This window comes from Vespula pensylvanica, chromosome 4 (assembly GCF_014466175.1).
Source record: "Vespula pensylvanica isolate Volc-1 chromosome 4, ASM1446617v1, whole genome shotgun sequence".
Lineage (NCBI taxonomy): Eukaryota > Metazoa > Arthropoda > Insecta > Hymenoptera > Vespidae > Vespula > Vespula pensylvanica.
Genome location: NC_057688.1, coordinates 6,562,519 through 6,589,073, shown reverse-complemented (window position 1 = coordinate 6,589,073; position 26,555 = coordinate 6,562,519). Strand labels below are relative to the sequence as shown.

At 40.1% G+C, this 26,555-nt stretch overlaps 1 protein-coding gene across 1 annotated transcript; it reads right to left on the bottom strand.

Moving 5' to 3' along the window:
• Positions 1 to 846: 846 nt before the first annotated feature.
• On the bottom strand, positions 847 to 22,872 carry LOC122628395 (homeotic protein Sex combs reduced). The gene is made up of 2 exons (XM_043810657.1): positions 19,786 to 22,872; positions 847 to 1,581 (listed from the first exon to the last, which is right to left on the bottom strand). Exons 1-2 carry the CDS (start codon positions 20,612 to 20,614, stop codon positions 1,277 to 1,279), a joined length of 1,134 nt encoding a protein of 377 aa, XP_043666592.1. The 5' UTR covers positions 20,615 to 22,872; the 3' UTR covers positions 847 to 1,276.
• Between the last annotated feature and the right edge of the window lie 3,683 nt (positions 22,873 to 26,555).

The window sequence follows — 26,555 nt, the reverse complement described above, 5'->3', positions numbered from 1 at the left end:
TTTTTATATACTTATATATAGCATAAAATCGTTTAAATAAAATCGCTAATTAGCTTTATTCGAAAAGAGAGAGCGGATTCGTACACGTTTACGTTAAAATTGAATTCTCGCTTAAAGGATCGTTATTCGCTATGAGGAATTAATACGATCAGATTTAATCGTAAAACGATCGAACGAATTTTTTTGGCGAGAACGTAAGGCGTCAAAAAAACGTCGCGATCATTCGAAAGTTTCGCATTCGACCGGAGAATAATAATTGGCGAAGAAGGTTTCGAGTATTAATAGGCACCTTACATACTAGGAATAGTGACTTCAACGTGCAGATAGAAACTGTTTCCTCCAATCGCATCGAATTCATCGTCGAATAGGAATAGACACATTCGATAGAAGATTTCGATAATAAGTAGCGAAGCGGAGAAAAAGTAAGTAAGTACAGGACGATCCGAGAGAAAAAAAATGTCTGATTATCATCCCCCTCCATCATTTGTCGATATTAATCCTTTACAAATACGATTCGCTTATTCACGGACCATGTGAAACAGTGTGCAGCCAGACAAGAGGACGACGATAGTTAAGTTTCGCCATTAAAATCGAGATTTCCTTCTTTACGTGTTTTTATCTTCTTCCTTTTTCTTTCTTTCTTATTTTTTTTCCTTCTTTAGATCGTTAATATCTACCCTTAAACTAGAGTTTCAATTATCTCACCCGCTGAGGTGGGCTCTCATAAGGGACGCACGATCATCTTACAATCCTCCTTGCGTCCACGTACATAGATACGTATATATATATATATATATATATACGTATACATGTATATATATATGTATATATATATATATATATATATATATATATATACACATGTGTTGAGAGTCCCTCGGAGCGCGTCCAGTCTTAAATCGGGCGCACGGCACTACATTCGCAGAAAATTTTGGCTTCCCTTCAACTTCGAATAGTTGCTTTGTGACATAGTAATCGCTTTCGCGAACAGGCAAGCCAACGAGTCTTCTTTCTCTCCCTCTTTCTCTCTCTTTCTCTCTTTCTCTTACGTTTTTCTATTTAAAAAGGAAAATCGTAATATTTGAAAAGAGATGTTTTTGAGAAGAGAACATAAACATTTCGAGGCAAGCCAATCGCGATCGCGGAATGTCCAGCTCGCGAATCCTACTGGAAGTGAAGCGTCCGATCGGAGAAAAGCCTTTTAGAAGTTCTGCTCGCCGTACATCCCGGGAAAGCGGACAGCGTGTGCTCCGAGCTCGGCGGGCGAGAACTCGTCCTATGTGGCCAAGTGAGCGAACTGGCCTGGGTGCGGCGCGAACTGGTAAGGGTGTCCGTACGGCGACATGTGGTACGGCACGATATTCATGCTCGCCATCTTGTGTTCTTTCTTCCACTTCATCCGCCGGTTTTGAAACCAGATCTTGATCTGACGTTCGGTCAGGCAAAGAGCATGGGCGATCTCAATGCGACGCCGCCTCGTCAGGTAGCGGTTGAAATGGAACTCCTTTTCCAGCTCTAAAGTTTGATACCTCGTATAAGATGTCCTCTGTCGTTTTGTTTCGCCATTCGCATTTACCGTGCCTGTAATCATAACACAGAGATACGTATTACTACATGTAAACAATGTGAAAATACGACGCGGATATTCTTGTTATTGTTTCTTTTTTCCAAACGCTCGAATAAATTATTCTAGTATTATGTAAACGAAATGTTATTTATTTATTCATCTATTTCCAAGTAATAACTTGGTTTATGTAATCGTGGATTGAACTACGTTTAATGTTTGTTTTGAAAGAGAATATAATATAAGAAATAAGGTGATATAAGAAATAAGATGAATACAATAGGATAAATGTAAGGCATTGTTTAATTACGAGTAATCCAATCTGCTCTTACTCAGGTAAAACATTTTCCTACATATGTATTAAATCTTCCAGAGTCTTTTAGAAATACCATCGAGAATACAGTCAAGTTCTTCTGGTATTTGCTTGACAGAAAATGGAAAAAAGGTCGAAGCTTTTTACGAGGGAGGGAGAAGAAAGGGCGAACGAATAATAAAAAGAACGGAAGCGGAGGATGCGCGGACGGAAGCGTGACGAGCTCGTTAATTATTTCAACGAGTCGTGGTTAATGTCTTGGCCGGTGCCACTGGATTGCAAACTGGTCACTTGGCAGCTGTTTTACCTATTTGCTTAGCACGCCTCGGCCATAAATAATTTCGCAACGCTATTATTACGATAGCATACCACGCCTATTGCATTCAACCCATCTTACTAGTTGATGGAAAAATTTTATAAACGATCTTTAAAATCGAATACATCCTACCGAATGACGCATACATATAATAATTATTAACTTTTACTTTCCTCTTAGTAAAAGTAAATTCGATTTTTCTTTCGAGAAAAGACTTTTGAAACCCTTCTCATCGCGCATAAATAGCTACACTCTAATCCTTGTCTTCTTCGGGAGCGCACAAAAATAATCTAATCCGTGAGATCAGTCGTCTCTACATAAAGAGAGAGAAAGAGAGAGAGAGAGAGAGAGAGAGAGAGAGAGAGAGAGAGATAAAGAGACGGAGACGGCTGGCTACCAAAGATGATCGTCACTTAAGTAGAAATATAATATTTTATAGAACGAGGAAAGAATAGAAGAGTATCCGAAATATTCTTATGAATGAAAAGTAAAGGAAGAGAGAAAGAGAGAGAGAGAGAGAGAGAGAGAGAGAGAGAGAGAGAGAGTGAGAGAGAAAATCATTAAAGTCGTATTCGTAACGAGACAAAGACAATGTAGAATTATTAACATATTAATGACAGGAAAGGAGATATCTAACCTTTCTCTTAACTGTAATAGAAATAGAATTGGAATTAACTAAGTATCTAGACAAGTAGGTAAGTATTTACGCATACCATTACATCTGTTGAATTATTTTACAAATTCATTAATAAACTCGCACTCGTAAAGAGCTAACGGCATATCCGTCGTGTGTCGAATAAATTTATATGGCCGAGTACGATATCACACGAAATGATCGCGAATTCATGGATCGATACATGAATCGACAGCTGGACGATTCGGTCGAGCGGATACGCAGGTGTTTCGTTGATATCAAGGTAGGAGGTGTTTGCGAGGACTCATTCGCGTGGGCGCCTCGCATCGATGCGGATATTAAAGAGTCGCTTCATTTACAACAATAATGAATACGCTATTAATAGTGAGAGCGAGACTCGACGGAGAATTGGACGGGTTCTGTACTTGCATGCGTTTCTGAGTGCGTGCGTGTGGCAAACGACCGCCCCACGACTCGTTCTAAGCGCCGGAACGACCTCCGAGTGAGAGAGAGAGAGAGAGAGAGAGAGAGAGAGAGAGAGAGAGACAGAGACAGAGAGGGAACAGCATTCATGGCGGTTAAGGGAGCTTTCATACGGTGATCAACGATTAGCCCGAAGCGTTGCTCGCTAACATCCCGCGCTTTTCACGATGAATGGCTAATAGACGAGGATACTCAAGACGATGAACGGACTTTCGAGATCGAAACTAATGTTTATTGGTTGGCAAGATTCAACGTGAACGTTTGAATAAAAATATAATTTTTCTTTCTTTTATTTTTTTAAAAGAAATCCAATAGATACCTCTGATCGGTCGAACTTTGAACATATTTTCTACGTTGAAAGAAAAGTTGATCTTTTCTCTGATGAGTATCTAAAATTTAGCAATAATTTACAGTTTTTAGTAAACAATTCTAACAATACGAAACGACATTCATATACATATATATTTCTATTATTTTATCGATAGAACATATCTACATATATGTAATTTCGCGGGACGCGAAAAGAGAAACTTAGCGGTGGAAGAGACGAAAAGAGAGGTGAACATAAAGAGAGAGAGAGAGAAAGACAGATAGAGACAGAGCTTTCACAGTGGCTGGTCAATGGGAGCCGAACGAGCTTAATGACCGGTTCCTCCGTCGAGCGTTATCGCTTTCCTCCCGATGTAGCACGTCGCTGGCTCGTACGGTCTGACTTTTTAATAAATAGCGTTCCCGCTTTCTGGGTTGCTCGTTTCAGTGTGCATATCGTTCGTCCGACACACCTACCCGTTTTGTAATAGACAAATGGAATTTCTCTTTCTCTCTCTTTCCTTCTAGTTACGAGAAGAGACGAGTCGTACGTGGCTAACAAAACTGGCACGCGTAACAACGCGTTGGAGGATCCAACATGGCCTCTCTCTCTCTCTCTCTCTCTCTCTCTCTCTCTCTTTCACGATCCAACTTTCATGTTATCTTTCTCTCTCTCTCTCTCTCGTTTGCCTTTAGATCCTGATGTATCCTCTACATCCTTTCCGGTGATTAATTGCCGTCTGTGTCTCGTCGACGTCGATGCACCGAGGATGCACTGAATAGCTCGGATGAAGGTTGCCGAGAGACACTGTAACTTCTCGATCAGGCATGTTGCAAGTAATGTACACCTTTTTATCTTCTCTTCCTCTATCTTCCGACGAGGTATATCAAGTTTGTTGAGTACGTCTCTAAATTGTAAGATTGTTAGATACGTTTCATCGTAGTACGTTATTTTTCAATACTTGTCAAAAATTTCCAATAGGAATAACTATCAAATCACGATGGATAAAATCCAACGAATTCATTATTGTAAGCGAATTAAATGATATTAATAAAATCTCTTCTGACAATGAGAAAAAGCTTGGTGGTTCCACGTGGTTCGAAGCTGTTGGAATGTTTCGAGCTGAAAGAGAAACGAAATATTTCAAAATCAAAGAAAGTACACCCCTAACGAAGGCACGCGAGTTAGCTAGGTAACGGGGTGATCCGTGGAATATCCGGCTCTTCACGAAGCTTTACAAGAAGGGTCGCCGGAGGTTAGGCCAGTCGAGTTCTTAGTCGAGCAGCCGGTCCGTCAGTCAGTTGGATCGTCGAGACACGACGGTGACACGTCGAGTACAAGGCTCTTCGGGTGCGAATACATGCGAGCTGCGCAAGGAGTTCTATTAAGAGCGAGCCACGAAAACGCTAGACGACAGGAGGTGACATCGAGACGGCTGACACGACATGGACCTGCGCTTAACACGTTTCTCTCTCTCTCTCTCTCTCTCTCTCCCTCTCTCTCTCTCTCTTTCTCTTTCTATTTCTCTCTCTTTCTTTCTCTCTCTTTCTCTCTCTCTCTCTCTCTCTCTCCCTCTTTTTCTCTCTTCACCTTACCCTTCTTATGTCTCCTCTCTGTCCTTCTTCCTCAGCGTTGCGACAGATGCTGAACATTTTTACCCGGCCTGCCTTTAAAGCTTTTTAACGTTTCTACGATTTTTAATGGACCGATATAATTCCAACGATCTCGAGAGATCGAATTTCATCGAGCGTATTATCAATCTTTCTTTTTATAAATTTCGATGGAAACGAAAAATTTTGCTTTTCTTTGAAGTTCTAGAAAGATCTTTGTTTTCTCTAAACATTTAATGTTTAGAGTGCTTGTATCTGTTATAAATTTATATTCCATTTGGACTCTACCTACATTAAACGATCGTCGAGATGAAAATTTTGCCCGAGTAGGAAGATGATTTATACGATTACCCTGGTTACAAAGGGAAGAAGAGGATCTCACGCTCGAAGACTATCGCGCTCTCGCATTCCGGGAGTGCAACACATTTCTGTGTACACGAGTCTGAGTTGTGTGTTTGTTAGCCATCAGTATGTTAGTTCGGAGAGTGGTTTCTACGAAGGTAGAGGTATATATAGACTCCTTTCCACCCCTAACCCTTGGCACATATCTGAGCTGTTATCTGATACGAGGCCTAGCATAGGCCCTATCGAACCTTTTCATCTACGCGATCGACCGAAGCATTCCAAAGGAAGAAACGTGCTTGTTCAAAATTTTGCGAGTTAATGACAGATCGAGTAGAAAAGTTAGCAACGTTCTTTTCTTTCGACTTATGTCACGAAATCCGTATTCCTATTTAATTTTTCTTTCTTTCTTTCTTTCTTTTTTTTTATCATTTTACGACGAATCCAACGAAGCGATCGCGTTAATAATTCCATCCTTTCCCGCAAAGATAGACGGCAGGAAATTTCGATTCGACTTAAAGGTAATAAATCAATCTCACTCGTTCTTGATCGTATGAAAAAAAGAAAAAAGGAAAAAGAAAATAAAACTGAAGAAAGAAAAAGAGAGAGAGAGAGAGAGAGAGAGAGAGAGAGAGCTATAGGGTCGATAAATCGGAGATAATTAATTATGCGAATTCGAACGTCGCTCGGAATATCGGCGAACAAAGTTCTGAACTGGCACGGTTGGTCCTGGTACATCGAAATTCAACGTCGCGTCGCACGGATGTTGGATCGATAAGGGAAACCGAAAACGATCTTTCATTCCCTGCGATAATCGTCCTAAGAACCATTAGGTTTTACGAGGAGCGAGGATGATAAAAAGTCATTGACAGGACATATCGGTGTAAAGACGATGTAAATCGTGGACTTATCCAACATCCATGAGAAAGAGAGAGAGAGAGAGAGAGAGAGAGAAAAAGAGAGAGAGAGAAAAGATCTGACGTCATCGAGAAACATCCGAGCGTACGTCTTGCTGCTCTCGCTCTCGAGTCGCTCGAATCCGAGCTTCATTGACACTGCCGACAAAAGAAGTCGAGAGGTTCATAAATAACTCGGCCAGTTTACCAGGGCCATTATGCAATTATGATTGCATCTCCGTAGCCTAGGTGGTCCATTCCTTCGAGATCTCCCGTCCACCTCCGTCAGATAGCGCCTCGAAGAACTTGTCGTTACATCAGGCCCGAATATACACGACCGAATATACGACCGATCTTACTTTTACATTCAATCTCTATCCTAGTTCCGATCCAATACGTTTATCAATGGAATTACCATAGACCATGATCGCAATTCTCGCCATTGCAAGCCGTTGCTCGACTGCTTCACGTTCTTAAGATGTTTCATTCTTTTATTGAAAAGAATTTGCGCTCTGAATAACTCAGTACGTAGATATCTTTGATATATAATGTGGTCTATTAGTCATTGAACACTTCCTTTGCATAAAGAACAAGCATACATATTGTACATGTAACATCGAATAGAAATAGTTTTTAATATTACACACACATATACAAATATATATAACGATGATAAATTGTATTTGTAAGCGAACGTGTTTTTATTTGTATTAAAAAATTATACTTTGTATAGGTATACGTTTAACAAGTACAAGCGATAAGTTGTTAATAATCTTCAAATCTTCAAAATGGTTTCTCCGCGTAAATTCTAAACTATTTTTCATTGTACTGTGCGAAATGTAAAGAACGAGAGAGAGAGAGAGAGAGAGAGAGAGAGAGAGAGAGAGAGAGAGAGAGAGAAAGAGAGAGAGAGAAAGAGAAAGAGAGAGAGATGTCGTACGCGATGATCTGGCTTAAAGCCAGTATTCTAGACTGATATCGCCCACGGACTTTCGCTAAAACGTTGAGCGAAGGAGTGTCCGCGAGAATCAGTCTATGAGCAATTTAAATTTACCTAGGCGTGTTTTGCGTCACTCGGCCACCGTCCGGCCACCGTGATTTGTGATCTTTCCGTGGTTTCGCAGCTGCCCCCAGCCGATCGTGGGCCAAAGATCGCAAGCGAAACCAACGACCTGTCGACATTCCACGACGAGGACGAAACGCCTTCTATTCCTCCCTCTCCTCCCTCTATTCCTCTTTCTACTCCTTCTCCTTCTTTGCTCGATCCACCTGTTGTCAAGACGTCCACGAAATCTTTTGGATCTGTCGTCTTCGAGATCGAAGGCAAGGATTCTATTTCCACGCGCTAAATACAATTAAACACTTACAATTAGATAAAGTCCCTAACGATGTCTTGTATCTTCTTCGTTTTCAATTATTCTACGTTATAGCTTATATTATAGTATACGTATTCTAAATATTACTTATGTAAGCTAATTTTTTTCTTTCACGTTGCTTATTCTATTTACATTCAGTGTAGTCATGATAAAAGAAAAGATTTGTTTTGTATTTGTGTATATACATATAATATATATATATAATATATATTATATATATAATATATATATTATATATATATATATATATATATATATATATTACGTAATATTTCAACGACGGCTTTGCGAGATAGACCGAATTAGGTCATCGGAACGGGAGGTGCTAACACATTCAACTTGGTCAAACGAGTATGTTTGCACGTATATCTGTATATGTATGTGTGCATCGGACAGTTATAAATAGATTGAAAAACTATTGCTTTTCAATCTGAATGGCACGGCAAGCGGTGTTCTCGCGAAGGGTGTGTTTCGAAAGTGAGAAGCGTGGGGAGGGCTGAGGGAAGGGGTGAGAACGTTTGCCGAGGGTGTATGAGAACGAAGCGTGGAAAGACGAAGGAAGACGAGGAGGTGAAGGAGGAGAAAGAGGGTAAAGTGGGTTCGGAAGAGGGAAAGAGGAACGGATTCTCTCTCGGTGAAGCTTTTATACCGAAGTTTGGTGAGCACCCGCCGGTGGTCGCCTCGCGAATCATTTGTTATCTTCCACGAGAAAGCTCTCTGACGCAAATAGGTTTGTTTCTGGCCCCTTTAAACGCTTCACAATAATCCACGCGTACCCAAATTCAATTAACGCCTCGTCTTTGCTCTTCTCTTTCTTTCTTTATCTTTCTCTATCTCTTTCTCTCTTTCTTTCTCTTCCTTGATGTCCGTTCACTTTGTACTCCTTGACGTACGTGTACCACAACGTAGTGAGTCATCATTTTATTTATTTCCTTTTTCTTCTTACTTACTGTAAAAACACACTGTACGAACTGACGAAATCTCTAGAGGTCATCCGCTAAGAGAAATCTTGTGGTTTTTTACTTGGCAATAGCCTTCGAAAAATTAATTACGAATTCAAAAATATCTCAAAAGTAGACTATTACTGATATACATTGATAAATAAATAAATAAATATCTCGCAAATGATGCAAGTAAAAAGAATGCGTTGGGGTACGAAAGAGAGAAAGAATATAAAATAACCATATTATCGATGTTCCGATACTAACGCGTCGCGTGCAGCGGCAGAAAATACGATCGATCGTTTCTCATCGGCGACATCGCGAAGAATGAGAACACGGCGAGGCAATCACCGTTTATAAACAAAGTACAAAAACAGTTCGTTATCACCGATATCATTTCTTTGCTTTATAGAAGAGTCTTATTATTCTCGTCCTTGGCTCCGAAGTTGTTTCTCAAGCATTCTCTCCCTCTCTCTCTCTCTCTCTCTCTCTCTCTCTCTCTCTCTCTCTCTTTCTCTCTTTCGTATCCCAACGCACGTGTGTACACAGTTTTGTGTACGTAAGAAACTGTCGTGCTTGCCGAAGGGATTATTTTATACGAGAGGAAGAGGGAGATAAGAAAAAAAATACAAAAAGAGAGCGAAGAAGAGAAAAATAGAGAGAAAGAGAGAGATGAAAGAGTATATGCTATATAGAAAGAGGAAAGACATCTCGCGTGGAAGGAACGGGCCCTTGCTCACGAGAAGAATCGAGGAAGAATGGAAGATAGAGGCTACGCGTCTCCATCCATCAGACGGCGGTCCGATCGGTCGACACACGCGCGACTCCCAACCTCCGAATGCATTATCTTTTCCTCGACGTTACTCTCTCGACGTTACCGCGAGTTCCACCGATCGACGAGACTCCGATCTTTTGCGTAACCTCCACCTCCTCGCTGTTATTCTCTTCTCTTGAACGTCGATCCATCGAGTTGTTCGCGAAGCTCGCGAAAACTGCGGGGTTTCGATGTGGGTGATCGAGATCCCCGGATCGTTTCGATCGGATAAAACTTCGTGGATATATCGATGAACGGAAACGATCAATTTTTTCAATCGATCCGAACGAAATTAAATTGTATTTTTCTTATGGGGATGAAATGAACGTAAGAAACATTGAAATTCATTTATCATCTACTCTCAAATTTCGAGTTATTTTTTGTTTTCCTTTACTTTTCTTAATCAGAAAAACTTTTGTTCGAAAGAAATTAATTTTTTTTTTCGTTGAACGATATTTATTTGATTTGAAAGATAAAGACGAAAATTCTCGATCGATTACAATAACGTTACGCAATAATTCTTAGTTGTGTCGACGATAGGTACTTAAGCGTGGCTTTCTCTCTAGGCTGACAACTAATGCCAGCACCCACGAAACGTATGAACGAAAATTATATACGCTCTTACATTCCTGAGTTTGCCCTCGATAGGAATAAATCGATTTACGCTTGGCTCGCAACACACATACAAACACAATGCATACACGTAAAACTGTGCACACGATCGTTTTTGTTCGACCTTAGGCAGAGACTCGCATCAGCGCGTCGCGAAGCGCTACGCGCACTCTACTCTCCTCGAGAAAAAGAGAAAGAGAGAAAGAAAGAAAGAGAGAGAGAGGAGAGACAGTCAGAAAGAGAAAAAGAGAGGGAGAGAGAGAGAGAGAGAGAAACATGTAGAGAGTCGCAGCTGACTGTATTGTTCCCACTGAAGGTAAGTCATTAATTTTCCCACAGCAAGAATGCTTCCCGTGACGCGCGCCTCTACGTCTCTCTGCGCGTGTGCGCTCGTACGAACGCGTCGAACGTGCTTGCCTTCTTCTTTCACGATTAATACCACAAATTTTCCTTTATTCTTCTTTTCCTACTTTTCCTCGACACACCCTGCGCAATTCTATCACATCTTTCACCCTATCATGAAGCTCTTAGTAAATGAAACGAAATTAAAAAAAAAAAAGAAAATGAAAAAAGAAGAAAATTAATTCTAACAGATGCAAATATTTAATACTGTCTTAAATGCTTAAATCATTTATAAAATATTTCAAATAAAAATCACTTGGATTCAAGTATAACGTTTAAAATCGAATAACCTTCTCAAACAAAATTGTCCACCCTTATTTTTTCCATGTCGCTGAAATCTTTGAAACTTAAAAAAGCGAAAGATACTATAGATTTTAAGTGATCCATCCTACAGATAGAGACACTTCGTAAATACGTCAGTTAATATAAAATATAACGAACGTCACCAATAAGAACGATCTTCTTAAGGATCAATCGTGATTGCGTAACGTCCGACGTAGCATCTGTTCCTTATTTGACGGCATGTTCGCGAAACATGGGAGCATAAATCTCATCGAAAACGGGCGTCTCTTTCCAGACACCAGCCGAACTTGGTGTCCCAATCTCTCTCTCTCTCTCTCTCTCTCTCTCTCTCTCTCTCTCTCTCTTCCTCTCTCTTTCTAACAGCGTGTCCTATGAATCATGCAGTACCTATGTTTTAGCTTGGGTTGTTCCTCTTAGGAAGCTGTCCGATTTGATCGTCCATGGCGTTCGTCCTGGTTACTCTGACTCGCCGCCGGTGGCGAGCCTCTCAGAAGAAGCTGCGATGGTACGTAAGCCTCGCACCAGCATTTATTTATGGTTCGGGGTCGCTAGGGTGTAAACGGGATCGTCGGAACACCGTCGGAACACGCTTCTTTCGTAAAGAACGGATACTACCTACGGAATGAAGTCTTTCCTCGTAATAGTACCAGCTTTCGCGACCCTCTTTTCCCTCAACTTTGAGAATGAGGATATTTAGGGAAGAAATTGAGTATGGTTGCTAACACGAATTCCATTGTAAAATCTTAAAAATTCATGAACCATCAAATTAGAAATCATTGGAAATATTTAACGATACGTTTAATATATCTTCAAATGAGAAAGCTATCTTTGTATTATACGCGTTAATATATGATCGAGATTTAAAATCGCACACTCCGACGTGAAAGAAAAATTTTCCATTAACGTAGATCGATTATTAATAGAATCGATCGAGATCAGGATCGCGATAGTAATGATCAATTTTATTAATTGATCTATCGGATTGATCATTCCGAACGATTATTTCTCTTCGTTAGAAACTAGAATACAATCGATGTTTTATTTTTTTTTTTTTTTTTATTAAAATCGATTTTACAGAGTTTTTATTCTAGTATCACAGAGGTTGCCGGATCTTATAATTGTTAATACGTCGTTCTATCGAATGGATTGCGTTTAAAGTTGATAAGGAAAAGAAAGGAGATCAATCGGAACCAATCGGGAAGACGTTTTTAAAGTTGTCACGCGAGCTTCGACTTTCAAGATAGTTTCGATAGCGTGATAGTTTCGATGATAGGCTACCGAAAATCGAGGGAACGTGGAAAGAAGTGCATTTGGAACGATTTACCCAAGAGAAAGAAATCATGAATGTAAAGTAACGTTAAAACTTATAAACACATACGAACGCAACGAGTGACAGCATTAGTAATGAATAATGTAGAACATTTTGAGAAACTATACCATTACTTATACCATTAAGTTGATCTATATCGACGAAAATTAACATTTCTATATCGCACGCATAGAAAATCGGTAGACGGTATCGCATATATGTATGGTGGCGCTGTTGTTAGAAGCACGCGTCAACTTGTAAATATGGTGGTCGTAAATATGTTAAGTTAGAGACAGTGCTGAAGTATAGCATCGCGATGATCTTATCATCGATTTTCCTTCTGTCATGGGTGACTTTAATAATCGGCCCATTTGTTTTTCTTTGTCCTTAGTGTGACACACAGTAATCCGACAATTTATTCGATGTATGGATGTATTCTAGGTTTAACCCGTTAAATGAAAACGATGAAGACTAATTACGAGGACATGTTGTGAGAAAAATTCAAATCTTCATCTTCTATCATGATTAACATCCAATTTTGTGTATACCCGTGGAGACGATAAGAAAAGCTGATATCTGATCTTAGAAAGGAGAGCGACAAGCAGCCGAAGTCGGCACGCGCTACTCTGAATAACGTTATAATAAATTTCTTTTAAAGCGATAATAGTTAACTCTTTTACTTATCAATGAAATTATCAAATTAAAGAAAATTTTTCTTTATAATCTTACATTATCTCTAGATAATTATCGCAGGTAATTTATTTTATATGTTAGAAAAGGATCGATAGATCTGATAGATAGCGTATCTAACAGATCCATACTCCAACGTTAACGCTTTATTCTTACACGCGTTATGATAAAATACAAAATAACACGCGTTCCACCGGCTCGAACTAGCACGAAAGAGTTCTCTAATCTCAGAGGCGAACGATCCTACACGCGACTTATTTATCTTCGAAAATCGAGATGTCCCGACGACGATGATTCTCGCACGATTCTTGAATTACACAGGCTGGAAATAATCGTCCGTCGTGGAACACGAGCGGCGCTATTAATAAACGTCGATGGATCTTCGGGAGAAGTATCAAACGGCTCGACTGGTACTTGGCATTGCGGCGTGCTCGATGCTAATGCTCCGTCTTGCCGCGTAGTTGAAATATCATCTTATCTTATCGTCCACGGCCATTCTCCTCCATCGCCGAGAGCCTATCCTTTCATATTAATTCTATTACACTTCCTTTTATTATTATCCCAAACAACGGAGATAACGCAATACGTATGTACAGAGGAAATTTCTTCTTTTACGATGTTTCTTCCTAATCACGATATTTTCTTTATGTTGCATCTCCCTTTCTTCTTCTCATAACAACAATATTATACGAGCAATTAATTGATATCTATTAAATAAAAATTGTAAAGCGTTAGATCGGTCTACGCGTTAAGAGGATCGTAAAATTTTTCAGACGGACTTTCACGGTTCGTGCTTTAGAAAAGCGTCACGCCACGAACTAGAACGCAATGCCTTTTGAGAAAAAGAAATTGCTTCCTGGGATAGGTTCTATTCATCGGTTTGGTTCAAGGACACGTTCCTCGATAATCATTGTATTCCTTAGCGTTACGTCGCGTGAAAACCACAAAAAGAGAGGAAGATAGAGACCTCTATTTCTATCTATCTATCTATCTATCTATCTGTCTGTCTCTCTCTCTCTCTCTCTCTCTCTCTCCCTCTCCCTCTCTCTCTTTTTCACCACGAGAGGAAGGAAGAATCAACGATACAGGATGGGTACCTCCCCCCGATTCGCAGGCAGCTCGTAAATTTTCGGCCGAAGGAAATCTTCGTTGGAGAGGGTTCGTCTGGCAAAAGGGCGACTGCAGGAGCATAAGGATCAAGGATCCCTGTGGCGCCCGGGCCACGCAGCAACAGGCGGCCCACTTCGCTCCCGGCACACATCCATTACCCCATCGGCTTATCCGGTTTACACCATGACCGCCCCCTCCAGTGATCTTACTCGCGTACGCGCTCGCGAACAAGCTCTATGAAAATTTATATCCTAATAAACGATTTGTACGCTTCTTCAGCTTGATTCCTCGTTAGTCCTTATGATTACATTACCATATATCTAGCCTGCTATCCTGGCACTATTTTTTCATAGTTTCTTAAACGTAATGTAATTCTAAAATAGTAGACGTAAGATTCTTAAAATCAAGCTGTTTTTGTTTCACATCGATGTGCGACACGACTATTCGTTTTTTCTGGGAAATTAAACTAAAACGTATCGTAGAAACGTATGTCATCGAACAGATTGTTTTCTATTTTACAAAAACCAAAAGTATTATTTTTTAATATTATTCTCTAAGAAGGATTGTTTCATTTATTTTCTCTATTAAATATCCATTCTACAATAGTAATCTTAAAGAATACAAATGGTCGAAGATCAGTTTACGTAATTGAACCAGAATCTTAAAAAAAAGAAATATTATCTATCTGTTGTCTACTTCATTATTGTATATAAAAATTAAATCAATAAATTAGCTTTTAATGTCATTCTCTGAACTTTAAAGATATCGTTGAATTTATGAAAGACAAACAATTAATTATTCTAAGATGATCGTAGAAGAAAAGAATTATTTATATGAACTATTATGTATATTTTTCTTTTCTATAAAAAATGTTTTACATCTGGAATACGAGGAGAATAAAAGTGCGAAGAAAATTGACAAAGATAAATTGGGAGCCGATCTGCATGTAGCCCTTGCAGCATAGTAAGCGTTATGATAATCATCACGGTACCTAATTATCGTGAAGCGAATAATCGTGTAATTATTTTCTTCTTCGGTGGATGATCGGTTAACGCAACGATAAGCGGAAAGAGAGAGAAACAGATAGAAAGAGAGAGAGAAAGAGAAAGAGAAAAAGAGAGAAGGGAGTAAAGGGAGGTAGCAAGCCCGTTTCGTGAGGGGCTGCCAATAGTGGATGGGTAAGCGGAAGGTGGCTTTGCTCGTGGAAGGCATAATTATAGGTCGATCATTTTGCCATAAATATAAGCCATGCAAAGGACTCCGACCTTAAACCGATCTTAGTTTCGACCAACCGCGATGCGTGATGGTGATCTTCTTCTTCTTCGTAAAATACGAATATAATTATTGAAATATTCTTTTCATTTTTTTCTTTTTTCCCTCGTCAATCGTTTTTTTTTCAAATCATCACATTGTGTTAATTAGATCACCAGAAATAAAACTTCATAGTTTCTTGCAGGAGATACTTGAAATTAATTCTCAATTCAATGTGATATTAGGCTTAATTTGTTTTGATTCTTCTTAAAAAAGAAAAAAAAAGGGTAACGTAACAAAACGAATAGATAGAAAAGTTCGATGACGTAAAAACATGCACGTCTCAATTGACTCCACAATTCCAAAATATACCATTCCTTACCCTAGATTCGCTCGTTCAAGGGTCGAAGCGATAAACGGAAGGTAGACTTTGCCATGAATGGCATAATTGCGGGTCGATCGTTTCGCCATAAATAAGGTTACTCGATGGCCCTCGAGAAAAGGCCAAGTTCCTCTGGATCTCCGATCGGAGCCAAGGGTAGCCGCTAACGCGATTCCCAAGATACAAATTCGTCTGGCATTTGGTACTTCGACGATTCTCGATCGAACGGAAATTATCTTTTTAAAAAAGAGATACAAAGAATGTCGTACATTTATTATAAATATTACATACGAGATATTCATAAATGATTATGCAGATATCAACGGTTTACAATAGTTTACCGATGAGACCAACCAATACGTTAAAATTCACTCAATTTTTTCTTTCCGGTTAGAAAATTTTGTTATGTGTTATACACCGATGTGTATGCATTTGTGTTTCATTATAATTAACTATCCAGTAAAGAATTATAATATATTATGATCAAGATAATCGTTTATGGACATCCTGTATAATTTGAAATGGAATATATTTCGTTTAATTTCTTTTGCAATGTGTCTGATAATATCGAAAATTGTTTGTCTATATTTAAAGGATCCTTACTGATGAGATAGTCACGTTCATGATCACGTATAACGAGTTCAAGTGCGTTAATATGTAGAGAATTTTCTCATTTGCGGTTGCATCGCCAGCAGGCATTCTTGCTTCGTTTGTTTATTCAAATCCGGCGTTTAAACGTTTACACATCAGCACCGATCTTCAAAGCATTGCGACGGCTGGACGAACTTGTAAACGGAACATCTACGTGTTGTTGAACACTCTCCTTAACGGCAAACCTTGACGAATCAATTATTTCCCCTTGATGCATACCCGGATTGTTTATTTTTGTTCGTCCCACTTCGTATATTCGTGACGTCGCTTTTGTTCGAGTCCTTCGTTTTCTATTGCTTAACGCAATGCTATTTGAGGATCGTAAATTTGAAAATATATCGAAAGATAACTATCGGATTTTATTTTTATTAAAACCCTTTATCCATCGAGCCTTCCTAATCTCAAATATATTCCAAATATTTTCAAAAATCTTCGTAAAATGGAAATGACAAATTTTTAACTCTTAAATCATCGAAGTATACTTACAAAGCAACCCGTTTTCGGTTGGATAAAGGTTATAGAATAGACGTTTAAGCGTTAAACTATGTAAAGAGAAGGTTTAAGCTATTAAAACGACCTTGAGTTCCATTTCATTGTCAGCAAAATTCGAAACGAACGAAAAGGGTGACGCTTAGCCTTGGTCCGGCGGACAGTCAAAAAGGAGATACCGGAGAATAAGAGCGGAAAGAACGGGATGCGTTTAGAACGAGATATTCGCAGACAGGTCTAAAGATCGTCGAGGCATAACGTAATTGCTTTAAATGCGTAGTCGCGCTTTGAAACGTCGACGGTTTTACGCAATTCTTTAGAAACTCGTTAAAATAGTTACTCGGAGACTTTACTCGTTGTAAAATAAAAAAATAAATAAAAAGAAGAAAAAAAAGAAAAAACAGAAAAAAGAAGAAAAAGCAAAAAATTTAATTACTTCTAAAATGATACTTAGGTATACGTTTTTAATCGTTGAACATGTAAAATTACTTATATTTCATACTGTAAGCAATACAAGTTATTACCGAACGAATTGAGTTATCAACTACGTAATTACTGTTATTTAGATAACTTCAAAGTTAACGTCAACCGTATCCTATACCTACTTAATTCCGATAATTACAAATTGAATTTATATCACGAATGGAAGAACGAAAGCTATCGAGCGTTCTATACCTGGACTAGATCATTACTTATAAGTAATCATTCTCTTCTATTATTTCTTGTCTCCTCTGATAGTAATATAACGGTTAAACGATAAAACATCAAAATGGCTGATCTCTTCAAGCATTAAATCGTCTTCCAAAAGGGAATTCTCATGAAATCATTAACTCGATCAGATCGATACCGGAGTAGAAATTTTTTAATTTCTCACGATTACCAAGAACATTGAACAATTGAATGGAACTTCGATCAATCTTTTATCATAAACTTTCTTATATCATAAAGAAATAATAAATTTAAAAAAAATAAGAAACGTCGGGTGAAAGGAAAGAAGGAAAAGAAAACTATGTATGTATGTATGTACGGAGTATGCGTGTTACTGTCGAGCGAGGCCAGAAAGCTCGCGAGAGATCAGAAACCTTTGCTTTTCGTGGCCCGTTTGGGGGCCGAATCGAAGAGAGGCCGAGGTTTTCGTCGAAGCTAAGCCTTGTCTTGAGATGAGGAGAGAGAGAGAGAGAGAGCGAGAGGGAGAAAGAATCAAAGACTACGAGAGAGAGAGAGAGAAGAAGGAAAGGGCCCCCCCGCGCCTTACAATGCAGTCTGATTTATGGCCCGGGCGCACATACATAGAGTTACACACGATATCATAATACCATTAATTCTTCGTCAAATTCCCCGCTGACTGAATCATACTGGCCGCGCAGTAAATCACGCGGGCGACTAATGTGAGCGCGACCAGCGCGCTGTCTTATCTTCTTTGAACCGCGGGGGCAGGTGGATCCCGTCTTGGCCCCGTTGAATTACTCTTACCCCTTCGACCCCCTTCTTATTCTTTCTTCTCTCTTTCTTTCTCTCTCTCTCTCTCTCTCCCTCTCTCTCTCTTTCCTTTTTTTTCTCTCTCTATCTCTCTTATCTTTTTTTTCTTTCTTTCTTTTTCATACGTACGAAACGACAACAATTCTTTATCCCAGTCTTCATCCCGTTAACTTCCCTCAATTCACATTGATTTACGCAACACTCCAAATTCCCTACACAATGTTCTACCACAACACATGACAATTTTAATACCATTCTATATTACTTCATCGTATTAGGAAGACTAATTTGGTTGGGTAACACTTTTCAAATGATATACCGATCTTATCGATCATCAGTTTGTTTATCCTATTAATATGATGAACTTTGGAAAATTGATTTAAGATATTAAATTTTATTGAGATAAGATTATATTGGATTTTTATTAAGTATCTATCATTCGTTAGATATATTGATGGAGTCAGTCTCGATTTTTTACATTTTCGAATAAATTTAATATCGTTTAGATACGATATCATTGAGAGGAAAGAAACCTTCAACGTCGTTGCGTGAACGTTTCGAACAGATTTTCATGGCGATTAGGCTAGCAACTAAATACCGATGGATCCATCGTTCATGCAAATGATGTTAGAAATTCCGTAGGAAGGATTTTTTATAAATATATATACATACATATATACATACATACATACATACATATATATATACACACACACATATGTATATATATATGTATATATTTGCGTTACGGCACATTATCGCTAACTGTCATACTATTGGCAACATCACAAATCATGATCTCGCCTATGTCTTTTCGTTTATATTTTTTTTCATATTTTTTCTTTTTTGTCCTTAACGCGTATAAATACTATTACCTTCGAGAAGCTCAATGATTTATTGGCTTAAAGAATATATTCCACGACGCTTTCGGAAATGGTTTTCTACGACACGAAGTAGATATCGATTTTACAACTCGAAGAGAAGCGCAATTTCCTTGTTTTCTATTTTTTTTTCTTTTTTTTTTCTTATTTTTCTTTCTTTCCTTTTTTTTGTTTTTACGTACGTGACATAGAAATTTTTATCTGTTATGATGATTATACTCGAGCTTCATGCGTAAATTACGTTCAATTCTAATGTCATCAAATTGAATATGAGTAATAACATCATTCACAGGTAGAAACGATTCTTACGTAAAGACTTTCGATATCGATTAATACCTCGGCATTTCTTTGATAGATCCAGCTACCTTCTCGAGGATAGCATCGTTTACCTTTACGCGATACAGGTTTTGCTACTCCCAGATCCAGTCCCAATAAAAGCAGGTACTATAAGCGTATCGCGTAATTGCCGATCTGTTGCTACCAGTTAAGATACCATAATCGCGCTCAAGATCGATGGATCGGGCAAGGATCCATTATTTACGATAGATCAGATCGTGCCGCTTTTGACGCCTCTCGTTCATGATGGCAAAAGGAGTAAAATAAAATAAAGAAAGTAAATAGACTTACTCTGTCCAATGTGAACCCTTTTCATCCAAGGATAAATCTGCGGTGGATTGCTACCGGAAGGGTTCACCTTATTCGACGAATTATTTCCGGTGCTAGAGGTGCTTGAAGTGGAGGATGCTGGCGAGGAAGCTGAGGATGCCGTCGTGAGCGTAGAATTTCCATCGGCAACGTTTCTCGGCGTTCCACTCGGAGGTGAAGCCGCGGATGCCGCCGCGACGGAGGACCTCGAAGAGGTTCCTGGTGGAGATGTCAAACCGGACGCGGATTTGCTCGTGCCGGGTGCTACCAAGGGTGTGGGACTATTTCTCGAGGTAGAGGTCGAGAGGTCCTGAGGCGAGGCTACTCCGGTGGAGGAAGTCGAGTCGGCGTACTTGCAGCTCGATGTTGAGGGCGCGGAGGGCGCGTTAGCAGCTTGAAGTAAGGGTGTCGTTGGGTCTTGGTGAAGCTGTGCCTGTTGTTGCGCCTGGGGATGATGTTGTTGAGGATGATGCTGAGATGGTTGCTGATGCATCCCATGTTGCGCCGAGGTGGCCGTGGCGTTCAGCCTCGGTTGAGGTTGAAGTTGCGTATAGTCTATCATGCCGGTTGGTGCTGTGTGTTGCATTCCAGATGCAGGAGTCGCATACGGATGTTGCGGATAATGTTGCTGAGGGGAATAACATGGTGCCGGATAACTCGTTGCCGCTGCATTCGGATTGTAATAATCAGCACCAGCTGGTGATGCCGCCTGCATCGGTTCTCCGGGTGAATTAGGCGTAGGCCTTTGCTGCTGAGGCTGTTGGCCCGCGTAACATGACGCGAGCGAGTTGACGAACTGATACGAACTCATCGTTCGATGTTTTCTTCGTCCCTCTTCGACGTCACTGAACCGATCTCTTTGCACGTCCCGATATGAACGACATTCACGATTCGCACAAACCTTAGAATCTCGTAGCTTCCGTTTGTTTTTCTTTTTTCAATAACAAGGTTGTTAGATAAAAATGATCTTCATCTTTCACCTTTCTCTCACGTAAACACCGTTTATACGCGACAAAACGCGACGACAAAGAAACTTCTGTTTACAAGGGTCACGTGGGCCTACCCCAATAAAACTGTCTTCTTCTTCTTTACGACTTCTCTCTGTCCCTCTCTCTTTCTCTTTCTCTCTCTCTCTTTCTCTCTCTCTCTTTCTCTCTCTCTCTCTCTCTCTCTCTCTCTCTCTCTCTTTCTATATATATATCTTTTTCTTTCTCTTCGGAACCTGTCTACCTAGAGAGAACTCGGGGTTCCAGCCGGTGGTAGCACGTGACAGCGAACTCGTTGGTTCGCTCCATCGGAAAGGACTGTTCTTCCTCGTCGCGTTCACCAGAGAGAGAACTCCCGTTCGCGTCGCACTACGAGAGCTCTTACACGTTATCCTATGTCTCTCTATCCGAAGAGAGGAATGTTTCTGTCAAACGATTATCCTCGATGACGATTAAGAAGAAAATATTACACGTGATACGATAAGAGAAAAATAGAGAAAAAGGGAAGAGGATAGAAAAAGAGAAAAGGAGAAAGAGAAAGAGAAAGAGAAGATGTTAAGGATCGCGGAGATGGTCCGTTGCATGCGCGGAGGGTGGTTGGTATCGTACTGAAGGCCTCGCCGCGATTCAGAGGCCGGTGTGTGCGGTAGCTTGTCACGTGCCCGCGCTCTCTGCGTGTCAGAGGAGAGCGCTTCGACCAATCCGCGCCGTTCGTCAAACCTTGATTGGTCTCTCCTGCCGGCGACGAAGGATTCTTCAAGCCCGTTCTCTCCTCTCTTCACCGTCGTTGTGGTAGTAGTAGTAGTTGTCGTGGTCGTCGTCGTCGTCGTCGTCGTCCGTCGGCTCGAAGCCGCCGCAGCCGACGCCGCTGCCGCTGATGTTGCTGCTGGTGGTGCTGCTGGCGCTGCGCCGCTCGTGTGCCCGTCTCGCAGGCCGACGTCGTCGACGTCGACGTGACGAGAGCCGAGAGGGGTGCGTGAACGTACGAGAGAGTGAAAGAGTAACAGAGAAAGAGAGATAGAGATAGAGAGAGAGAGAGAGAGAGAGTCGAGAAAAGAGGGAGGAGAAAGAAGGAGAGCTTTCGTTGAGGAGAGGGGATGGCCGTCGCTACGAGGGGGGCTAATGGAGAGATATTCGGGAGCCCTCGAGCAAGGACCCTGGTGGGGGCAGCCCTCTCTCTCTTCTCTGGCAGTTCCTCTCTTTCCTAGCGCGACGTCACCGACAAGTAGTCTTTCGCCTGCTCGGCAAAGGGGGTAACGCGTGCGCGCGCGCCCCCTACCGCGATTACCCCGAAAAAGGGGGTGGTTCGTTCGTTGCTACGAGAAAGAGAGAGAAAGAATCGGTGTCTTTCTTTTGGTATCCTCTTAGGCTCTTCCCGAAGTATCCTTCTTTTTGGTGGAGGCTCGTAATCCTTACGACACTTTGGGAGAAGGTAACTTCACGCAACAGCAGCTGATTTCGTACGGCCAACGAAGACGATGCCAAGGATGACGATGAGAATGAGGATGAGGATGAGGATGAGGATGAGGATGAGGATGAGGATGAGGATGAGGAAGAGGAAGAGGAAGAAGAAGAAGAAGAGGAAGAAGAAGAAGAAGAAGAAGAAGGGCCGCACATAAGTCAGCCCCGGCGACCGTGCCTGACAGTTTTATGAGAGTTTGATAGTCTCCACCGTCGTTCCTCTCCTTCTCTCTCTCTCTTTTCTCTACTGTTCGCGCGCACGAGTGAGAGGGTAGAGAGAAAGAGAAAGATAGATAGATAGATAGAGAGAGAGAGAGAGAGAGAGAGAGATAGAGAGAAAGAGAAAGAGAGAAAAAGAGAAAGAGTGCACCGTTGAGAGTAGGAGCAAGGGAGACACGCGCACTACGCACTCTTTATTGTCCCATAAATTCAAACCTGTTGCCCATGGTTGAAAGAGAAAGAGAGAGAGAGAGAGAGAATGTGTATGAGAGAGAAAGAGAGAAAGAGCGAGAAAGAGGGAAAGAGAGGGCAGGCCCGGTACGGAATCCTCTCCCAATCTCGATTCGATTGACGCCCCCGTTATCGCTCGTGTAACGCCGAAACCCGAACGTAAACTCGTAACTCACTGAAGCCGACTGCTCGACGAGCCTTCGACTCTTGCCGACTCCGCAGAAAAGCATGTGTGACGTAGTAGCCAGTTGGTCAAACGGTGGGGCACACCGCCGCGGCTGGACGTTAGCGTATGGACGAGGAGGAGTAGTAGTATGAAGAAGACGACGAAGGCCGACGGAGGAGGGCACCGGAGGAGGCGGAGCTCTCCTTCGACTCCTCGAGGCTTTCAACGTGATAACGCGACCTTCCTTTTTCTCTTTGTCTCTCTTTCCTTTTCCCTTTTCTCTTCTTCTTCTTCTTGTTCTTTTATCTTTTTCTTATCGGCGAAGAAGAAAATATCATTTAGTTTCCATTAATTTTCCTAATTTTATTGTCGTCGATAGATGTTCCTGTTATTGCTGTCTTTTTTGGAGAACAGTTCATGAAACATCGTCTTCGTTGTGTGGCTCTCTCTGTTCCGCGTGTGCTTCGCGAGGAATATCACAGCCTAGTGCGCCAGTTGCTCACCAGATGTGGTGAGCGTGGCCGTTCCCGTTGAGAATCGTGCCTCGCGCCCGCCCCCAGCCGCCCTTTCTCTTCAATCCTACTCCCCACTATGTCTGCCTGCCCCACCGTGTGCCACGACAACCCCACTCGCTCCTTTTCTTTCTCTCTCTCTCTTTCTCTCTCTCTCTCTCTCTCTCTCTCTCTCTCTCTCTCTCTCTCTCTCTCTCTCTGACTCTTTCTAGCTAACATGTCGCGTATGAGCTCTCTTTCTCTCTCCCTTTCTCTATCTATCTATCTATCTATCTATCTTTCCTTCTCTCTGATCAGGATTCTGTTCTCCCCTCTACCAAAGCTTCCCTTGCGCGTCACTGTTTCTCTCTCTCTCTCTCTCTCTCTCTCTTTCTCTATTCACACGCCTGTGTGCTCGCTGTTTGTCCTACACCTCTTTTCTAGCCTTTCGGCCCTTTTTCTACCTATGAACCACGCGTTTCGTATCAGCCTACGAGAAAGGAGACAGACGGTGAATATGAAGTATTCTTTTTATGACTATTTGCTTGATTCGATTTTTTTTATCTTTCCTCTTCTTTTTACATGAATTTATGAGAGAGTAATTAGATTATTATCATGACGTCCTAGTTTTTCAAAAAAAAAAAAAAGAAAAAATGTATTGATCGTACGAAGTCAACGACATAATTTAACGAATTACTAAATAATACTATTCAGTAATTTTAATTTATTTGATTTTATCTGAAATCATTACTCTCTTAATCATCTTTGTTTTTATAATTTATACTTGCCTCTCTATCAACCAACCGGTAGCTACGGTTAACACGAAAAGATCTTTACGATGAAAATTTATGGTAGGATTGTGGGAGTGATCGGTTTGGGCAAAGGCTCGAAAGATCACGTTGGTGGGGGAAAAGGAAAAAAGTCAAAGACGAACTGGCTATTTCGGTTCGATTTAAGACGGCGCACCGCCTTAGGGCAGCGTGTCACTCTTTCGCTGGGACCCCCCGATTAGAATTTCTAATCAAGTCGTCGCAGGTGTAAAAAACGTATCGAGACCTTCATGAATCACGCGTTGTAAAGCGGAGCCGCCGAGAGACACGTGTATCTGTTGTGGTCCTGGTTGACTCTGAGCATGCTTTATGTACCACTTCTTCCCCCTCCCCTTCATTCATCTCTATCCCGTTTCCTGTAAGCGTTGCCTCCGCTGTCTCTATCGAATGTCCACGAGACGACTTCACTAAGCTGTCATTATCATCGAAATTGAGCTTCGATCGTTTCGAAAGAATGTCGATGTGTGTTCTTAGTCGCGACATTGTCGAACGATACTTCAAGTAAATTGATCCAATGATCGATAGAAATTTTCTTTATCCACTTATATGATGATAGCTTATTTTTCTTTTCATTTTATTATATATCATTAAAATAAATGAGATTAAAATCAAAGAAAATTTTTTGTTGTTGTTTACTCATTTCGAAAAGAAGATTTACATACTTACGTATACTTACGTTTACAAACTCATTAGATAAAAGTATACTTATCGCATGAATATATGTACAGAGATAAAGGCAGATGCACCCAGACGGAGTACCGTGGAAAAAATATATTCAATTCGAGGTTCACGGGGTAAGACACGGTGCAGAAAAACCAATACGTATCCGCGTGCCGGCCATGATGGATTGCCGGAGCTATGGGAAACTATCTGTCAAGCACAATATCGACCCTAGCTCTCTTCGTTCAACTCCCGGCAAACTCGTGCCTCCACCACCGCCGCCGTCGTTCGTCCTAGGGTTGCTTTCTATCCTTCTCTTTCTTCTCTCTCTCTCTCTCTCTCTCTCTCTCTCTCTCTCTCTCTCTATCTTTCTCTTTCTCTCTCCCTTTTTCTCTCACTCTTTGCAATGTAGGTTTACCTATACACCACTGTACGAACTTCTCGGTCCCTTTTTACTCTTCCTTTACCCCCACCATCTCACCCTTCGAACTGGAGATGGGGTATCCAGCTTCAGAGTCTTCGACCATTTCGCAAATGGCCACCATGGATGTTTTCCCTTACATAGAAAAGAAAATCTAAGCATAAACTTATTCAGAAATTTTGTTATCATTTTATATGCTACGAAAGTTATATTTAATTCTTCCTCGAGGATGTAGATCGTTTGGATATTACTTAATTGTTACATAATTTTTTAAGTAAAGATCGATTCAATATTTTTTTTAACATGAAATAATAATTACTATCGAATATAGTTTGTTCTATGATTTATTTTGATGAAAAATATGTATATATATATAATGTTTTATTATTCTAAAATAACTGTTCTAGGAGATTAGTATTTTATTGATATTTTCAAATAGAAAAAGGATTTAGAATTGTTATATAGTGAAATATGTGGGTCATTCAAAAAATTTTATTTTCATTCGGCTTATATTTTCACTTTATTATCCATTTCACTTTAAGAATAAAATTTAAATTATTAAAATAAAAAAGCCGTGAATTTTTCAAATGACCTTCATTATAAACACAATGACATATACTTTTACAAATATTCTCGTTATATTTTGCATACTTTCTATAACGCAAGACTTCTGCCAAATGATTTTCCTCCAAAAATTATGCTTCCTATTTATTACTATCCTCTTCTTGTAATTACTATTTATTTACAATGCTAATACTCATTGGAACATTTTATGAAATCAATAAATAAATTAGTTTAAGTAATATTAGTAATAAATTACAAAGTTTAGGATTTAAAAAAAAAAATTCATTAATAAATTCTTTTGGATTAATTAATTTTCAATGGCTTAATATTTATTGAACATCGAAAATTTTAAATCATTCTCAATCTCGTACTCTATCATCGATTCATATATATATATATATATGTACTTAAAAGTCATTTACATTTCATATTAAAATAAATTTTACTTAAAACCTTCGCCCCGACGGAATTTCTAAAGAAACTTTCACTTTAAACCCTTACACGAATAACCGTAACTTGTACATATCAAAGGTACATGATTTATAGATATGTAGACAATTGTCCTTTATATATAAATCTTAAAACTAATTCTTAAATCTTTTGTAAGAAGTTGTATAAAAGTATTTTTTATCAAATCATAAAAATGTATCTATTTTTCATACATTCTTATTTTAACGTCTAACACATATCACATAAATCATACGTAAAAAGGAGAATATTTAA